Genomic DNA, 7,159 nt, shown 5'->3' with positions numbered 1-7,159 from the left:
AGCAGAGAGAAGAGAAGGCAAAGGGTTAAGGGGAGCAACCAAGTTGCCTTGGGAGGAATGTGACACAGGCCTGTCCACTCTGCACCCCCAGCATCTCACCGGAGCACCTTATCCCTTTCCTCTCTAAACCAAAAAGTCCCAAATGCTGCAATGTTTCCTCGTCAAGGAGTTGCTGCATCCCCTTGATCGTTCGGTTGCCCTTTCCTGATCCTTTCCCAGCTCTCTCAGATCCTTTTGGGAGGTGAAGCAACCGGAATTCTGCACAGGATTAAAAAAAACCACCAGTACAGTACACCCCTGCGAGGTTGTTGTTGAGTCGTGTCCGCCTCTTCATGACCCCCTGGACCAGAGCATGCCAGGCACTCCTGTCTTCCACTGCCTCCCACAGTTTGGTCAAACTCCTGCTGGTAGCTTCAAGAACACTGTCCAACCATCTCGTCCTCTGTTGTCCCCTTCTCCTTGTGCCCTCCATCTTTCCCAACATCAGGGTCTTTTCCAGGGAGTCTTCTCTTCTCATGAGGTGGCCAAAGTCTTGGAGCCTCCGCTTCGGGATCTGTCCTTCCAGTGAGCACTCAGGGCTGATTTCCTTCAGAATGGAGAGGTTGGATCTTCTCGCAGTCCATGGGACTCTCAAGAGTCTCCTCCAGCACCAGAATTCAAAAGCATCCATTCTTCGGCGATCAGCCTTCTTTATGGTCCAGCTCTCACTTCCATACATCACTACTGGAAAAACCATGGCTTTAACTATACGGAACTTTGTTGGCAAGGTGATGTCTCTGCTTTTTAGGATGCTGTCTAGGTTTGTCATTGCTTTTCTCCCAAGAAGCAGGCGTCCTTTAATTTCGTGACTGCTGTCACCATCTGCAGTGATCATGGAGCCCAAGAAAGTAAAATCTCTCACTGCCTCCATTTCTTCCCCTTCTATTTGCCAGGAGGTGATGGGACCAGTGGCCATGATCTTCGTTTTTTGGATGTTGAGTTTCAGACCATATTTTGCGCTCTCCTCTTTCACCCTCATTAAAAGGTTCTTTAATTCCTCCTCGCTTTTTGCCATCAAGGTTGTGTCATCTGCATATCTGAGGTTGTTGATATTTCTTCCGGCAAACTTAATCCCAAACTTGGGATTCATCCAGCCCAGCCTTTCGCATGATAAATTCTGCATATAAGTTAAATAAGCAGGGAGACAAAGCCTTGTCGTGCTCCTTTCCCAATTCTGAACCAATCCGTTGTTCCATATCCAGTTCTAACTGCGAGGTAGGCCAGTGCGAGTCTTGAATAAGGGCAGATTGCACACCATGCATTCTAGACACATCCCTTCCACAGCTGTGGCTTGTCGAGGTCTCTGGGATCTGTAGCTCCGGGCGAACTACAATTCCCAAGAGCCTTTGCGCGGGGCTCTTTCAATTCCTGGTCGCGGCCCCTTTAAGAGCCCCGCCCCCGGCCTCCTTTCTTTCCGAGTCGGACCCGGGCAGCCAATGGGCGGCCTCCCCCCGCCGCGCCCCTCGGCCAATCCCGCCGCGCCCGCCGCCCGTTTCCCGGCCGCCCCCGCGGCGCGCGCGCTCCCATTGGCGGGTCGAAGGCGAGCGCGGCGCTGATTGGCCGCTGCGGCGGAGCTTGGCAACATTCAAACTGGGGCCGCGGCTGCCGGCGAAAAAGAGGAGGAGGAGGAGGCGCCACCGCCCGACCCGCCCGCCCGCCCGCCCGCCCGCCATGGCCTCGCAGAACACCGACCCCGCCGCCGCCGCCAGCGCCAGCGCCAGGAAGGCCGCCGAGCCCGGCAGCGCCGCCGCCCGGGGCTCCGTCCGGAGCAGGTAGCGGGCCGGGAGAGGCCGGCGGGCAAGGGGGCTCCGGGGCGCCTGCAGAGCGCCTCGGCGGAGAGGGAAGGGGGTAGGCCGCCGGGTTCCTAGGCGTGTGCAGAGCGCCTCGGCGGCCCTTCCTGTCGGTGGGGGGAGGGGGTAGGCCGCTAGGCTCCTGAGCGCGTGTAGAGAGTCTTCTGCTGCTTCTTGTTTGCGGGGGTAAGGGGGCTCCTGAGCGCGTGCAGAGTGCCTTCCTGTTTGCGGGGGTAAGGGGGCTCCTGAGCGCGTGCAGAGTGCCTTCCTGTTTGCGGGGGCAAGGGGGCTCCGGGGCGCGTGCAAAGTGCCTTCCTGTTTGCGGGGGCAAGGGGGCTCCGGGGCGCGTGCAAAGTGCCTTCCTGTTTGCGGGGGCAAGGGGGCTCCGGGGCGCGTGCCGAGTGCCCCCTGCGGACCCTCTCTTTCCGGACCCCTCCCTGCTGCTGCCGATCTAACCCTCTTTCCCCGTCTCCGCCCCACAGGCTGCAGCAGGAGCTGATGACTTTGATGGTGAGTCGCCCTTTTCCCCCCGCAGCCCTTGAACTGCTGCTCTGCTTCTGGCTGGAGAGCCCAGGTGGGGGGGGGGGAGCTTCCTGCCTTCTGCCCAGCCCAGGATGGATGCCCTTTAAGGGTCCTGGCCGAGTAAGGGGGGGTGGGGTGCCTTTGCCAGGGAAGGAGGAAGATCCATCTTGAATGTCTTGAGCCCCCCAGAACAGAGCCAGTGCCCCGGGGGCTCCTGGGCTGGGGCTTCACCTTCCATCTATTTCTTAGTTTGCTTCATTAAATTTATACCCCAGCGCAGTATAGGAAAAGGAAAAAAGATACTACAAAAAATACAGCAATAAGTTAAAACACAAAAGGTTACAAGAACGTCTAATCAGGCTTGTCTAAACAAGAACGATGTTGTTCTTATTTGCTGAAATTGTTAGTCACTTTATCTTGCTCAAGGGCAAACCAAACAAAATGCAAAGCCCACGTGGATGCAGTAAAACCAGGTTTGGGGGGGGGGGTTAAATAAAAAATGTCCCACTCAGGTGCCATAAAGTGTGCAGTGAAGTTCCCCGCCTCATCTCAAGAGGCAGGGAGTTCCAAAGTGTGGATGCTGCCCTGAAAAACCGAGTTCTTACAAATGCAAAACGGGCAACGTGGGGCGCCTGTGACAGGACCCGATTCGCAGTCCAAAGCGGTTGCGTGGGCAGATAGGAGGCAAGGCAAACTCCTAGGTAAACTGGCCCCAGGTTGCTGAGGGTTTTGTTTTTTAAAAAAAGATATTTAAAAAAAAAGTTTTTTAAAATATAACAATGAAAATGAAGAATAAAAAGAAACAAAATACAACATAAAAACAGTTAAAAAACAGATAATTTCCATAACATATCTTCCTTACACTTATTTCCCCAGACCTCCTCATACCTCCCTTCTTTGTATTCCACTTCAATTTGTTAGTTCAGCAAATCCTTACCCATTTGGCTTTTACCCATTTGTAAACCTTTTTTTTCGTATTTCCTAAAGCATTACAGCTGGAAACCCCTTAGTTTCTATCCAACATCCTTCTAGCATTCATTAATTTTACAATATTTCTGTAAATAGTCTTTAAATTTCTTCCAATCTTCCTCCACCGACTCTTCTCCCTGGTCTCGGATTCTGCTAGTCATTTCTGCCAATTCCATGTAGTCCATCACCTTCATCTGTCATTCTTCCAGAGTGGTAGATCTTGTGTCTTCCAATACTTTGCAAGGTTGCTGAGGGTTTTGTGGGCAGTAGTAATAATACATTTTATACCCTGCCCACCTGGCTGGCTTTCCCAGCCACTCTGTCCAACAGGAAACAGGACACTAAAAACAGAATAAAACTCCAAACATTCAAAACTTCCCTAAACAGTACTAATGGAGGGGCAGCTTGTGAGGCTGTGTGCCGCCTGAGGGGGGGGGGCCCTGTTGCCCCAGGGGAGGAATGTGGGTCGGCCGGCCGGGGCAGTTTTCCTTCACCCTCCTGGGTGAGGCAGCCCAGTGCTTCCAGCAAACCGCAAAGCGTCTCCCAGCGCCCCCTTCTGCAGCCACTCTCGCCTGTTTCTCCACGCAGATGTCTGGGGATAAAGGGATCTCGGCCTTCCCAGAGTCAGACAACCTGTTCAAGTGGATCGGGACCATTAATGGAGCAACTGGGACGGTGAGTTGGGTCAGGGGGGAGGAAGCCTTGGGCCTCGGAGGTCAGCCTCATCTACACCGACAGAAGCAGCAGCAGCTCTGCAGGGTCTGGGGAGGGGGGGGTCTCCCCCATGTGCAGAATCAGACCCAGGGCCTTCCATGCGCAAGGTGCAGCCACCCTGCGGGGTGAGAATTGGGGCAGGGGGTAAAGCAGGGACCCCAAATGAGCCATGCTGCTATCATCCTTTTGTCCTGGGAAGAAAAATGTCCATCTGAGGGTCCCGGGTACTTGGCAGTGTCTGGAGTGCTGCGCAGACCTAGGAACATGCAATATTCCCAGTGTACTCCAGGGTCAGGTTGAAGGTGCTGGTTTTGACCTTTAAAGCCCTATGCGGCCTAGGACCCTCATACCTACAGGACCGCCTCTCCTGGTCTGCCCCGCGGAGGACCTTATGGTCCACAAATGACAACACCTTGGAGGTCCCAAGCCTCAAGGAGGTTAGACTGGTCTCAACTAGGGCCAGGGCCTTTTCAGTACTGGCCCCGACTTGGTGGAACTCTGTCGCAAGAGACCAGGGCCCTGCGGGACTTGACATCTTTCCACAGGGCCTGCAAGACGGAGCTGTTCCGCCTGGCCTTTGGTTTGGACTCAGTCTGACCCTTATGTTTCCTTCCCCTTATGGTCTTGGTTTTGATTTATGGGCTACTTTTAAAATGAGGCTGCATTTTAAACTGCATTTTAACCTGTCTTTTAAATTGGTCCACCCTTTTTTTTCCCCTATTATGTTTTTACTGTGATTTTATTGGTGTTAGCTGCCCTGAGCCCAGTTCTGGCCAGGGAGGGTGGGATATAAATACAATTTTTACTACTACTACTACCATTATTATTATTATTATTATTATTATTATTATTATTAATGCAACATGACATCTGTGCAGGTGCAAAGTGCATTCTGTTATGGCTGTGTATTTAGCCGCATCCTGCAGTTAGAAGGCAGAGACCACTGTCGTCTCTTGCAGAAGCCTTCTGGGTCCTGCCGCTGAGGGCAGAGCAGTTTGGAGATTGCCTAGGAAATGAGGCATATAGGAAAACTGCTGCCAGATTTCAGGTGCTTAAGGGGATCTCCAGAAGGCAAGCGGGAGTGGCTGCTGCCTGAGGTCAGAGGGGTCCCGAATCTCCTGCAGCGTTCTGTTCTCACAGTGAACAGTTAGAAGCCCACAGACAGTGACGGGGAAAGGTGGGAGCAAGTGGAGTTGGGAATCTTGCCTTGAGGCAGGAGGCCAAGAGAAGGAGCGTGGTGCAATGGTTAGTGTGCCAGACTTGGGGCGGGGATATACCAGGGCTTGAATCCCCACTCGGCCATGAAGCTCACACTGAGGACTAGTCACCTGCCTCTCAGCCTAGCCTCCCTCACAGGGATTGCGGGGATTAAATGAGGAAGGGAAGAACTATGTACACCCCCTTGAGCTCCTTCAGAAAAGGTGAAATATAAATGCAATTATTTCTAATTAGATGGAGTGCAGGGGCTGCGAAATCCCACCCCAGTGTCTGATTTATGCCTCTCTGCTCTTCTCCCAACCTCCGCCGCCCCCTCCCCCAAAAGGTGTATGAGGACCTGAGATACAAGCTCTCCTTGGAGTTCCCCAGCGGGTACCCTTACAACGCGCCCACCATCAAATTCCTCACCCCCTGCTACCACCCCAACGTGGACCTGCAGGGGAACATCTGCCTGGACATCCTCAAGGACAAGTGGTCGGCTCTCTACGACGTCCGAACCATCCTGCTCTCCATCCAGAGTCTGCTGGGAGGTGAGTCAGAAGCGCTCTGGGCTGGGGGGCTGCTCCTGCCCTCCAACTCCAGGCCTGGCCTGGGGTCCAGCCAGGCCCCTCCAGCCCCAGGGAAACAACCGGCACTAGCTTGCCGCTCTACCTGAAGAATTCCTACCCGGTGGGCTTGCATGGTCTTTCCTGCATGAAAGCCGTGTTCCACGCCTTGTTCATTTTTCCTTCAACAGCGGCGCCGAAAACCCAAAACTGATTTAGCCCCGGTTCGTGCATTGTGGGGGGTTGGGCTGGATGACCCTTGAGGGTCCCTTCCGGCTTTTCAGTTCTATGAAAACCTGCTTCTGTTCGCCCCTCCTTTGTCCCCCACACAGAATAATTCCTGGGGCTGTGCTCAGAAGATCTTCCTGGCTGCAATTTCGGCCGTGGGATCTGGTGGGGGCTTCTGAGCTGGCAAGAGTTCCCTGGCCTGTTTCTGGAGCATAGGGGGTGCAGTTGAAGGATCTCTCTCTCCCCCCCCCGGTAGTCTTGGGCCTTTGCCAACCGCAGCCCCCGCCCTGACGGCAAATCTCTCTCCTCAGAGCCAAACGTCGAGAGTCCCCTGAACACGGAAGCTGCAGAGCTTTGGAAGGACCAGGCAGGTGGGTGTCTCGAAATTCAGATTATGCATCAAGGGAGGGAGGCATAGCGATGGAGGGGGGTGTCTTTCTGGATCTCCTTTTCTCCCCTCCGCACATCATTTTGAGCCCCAGAGGATGCTGCGAGGATCTGTGCCTTGGAGCATGTACAGAGGGCCAGGGGAAAGTCCTCTAGAACTTGGAGGTAGAGAACGGGCCAGAGGCACTTGAGACTGGGGCGGTGAAGGGAGTGTCGGGGGCTGTTTGGAGGCCCAAGGAAACCCCCCACTTGAGTCATCAACAGAAGTGAGCCTGGGGGGTGCAGCTATGGAGGAGGACTCAAAGCCACAGCGCCAGATCCTTTCCCCCCCCCCCCACGGAAATCGGGGTGTGTGGTTGTCTCTTCCTCCAGCCCCCGACTGCTATTGCAGTCCCATTTGGCATGGCCTCGGGAGGGAAGGGGGGGTGTCTTTGGGGAGGGGGTGTTGCTCAGGATGCAAAAGCTTCCCCTGACCTTCGTTTCCGTGTCTCTCCCCCCCCCCCCCCGCAGCCTACAAGAAGTACCTTCACGAATCGTATGCAAAGCATATGAAGAACCAGGATACCTGATGCCCCCCCCCCCCGCCCCAATCCTGTCTTCCGTCTCCCCCCTGGTGTTGTGTCCGTCTTTGCACCCCTTTCTCTGTGAATGCCACACTGTATTATAGACTTGTTTTTAAATTTATTTGGCATTTTGTCCTGTGGATTAATGTATAAATAAACCTGTTTCCTTTTTGGGTTTTTTTTT

The 7,159-nt window shown here is 54.2% G+C and overlaps 1 protein-coding gene across 1 annotated transcript; it reads left to right on the top strand.

Moving 5' to 3' along the window:
• The first annotated feature begins 1,610 nt into the window (after positions 1–1,610).
• On the top strand, positions 1,611–7,159 carry UBE2C (ubiquitin conjugating enzyme E2 C). The gene is made up of 6 exons (XM_083509873.1): positions 1,611–1,811; positions 2,312–2,339; positions 3,909–3,995; positions 5,578–5,782; positions 6,337–6,396; positions 6,923–7,159. Exons 1-6 carry the CDS (start codon positions 1,711–1,713, stop codon positions 6,979–6,981), a joined length of 540 nt encoding a protein of 179 aa, XP_083365999.1. The 5' UTR covers positions 1,611–1,710; the 3' UTR covers positions 6,982–7,159.

Source organism: Podarcis liolepis (assembly GCF_965112155.1).
Source record: "Podarcis liolepis genome assembly, chromosome: 6".
In the NCBI taxonomy this organism is placed as follows: domain Eukaryota; kingdom Metazoa; phylum Chordata; class Lepidosauria; order Squamata; family Lacertidae; genus Podarcis; species Podarcis liolepis.
This window is presented reverse-complemented; position numbering and strand designations above follow the sequence as displayed.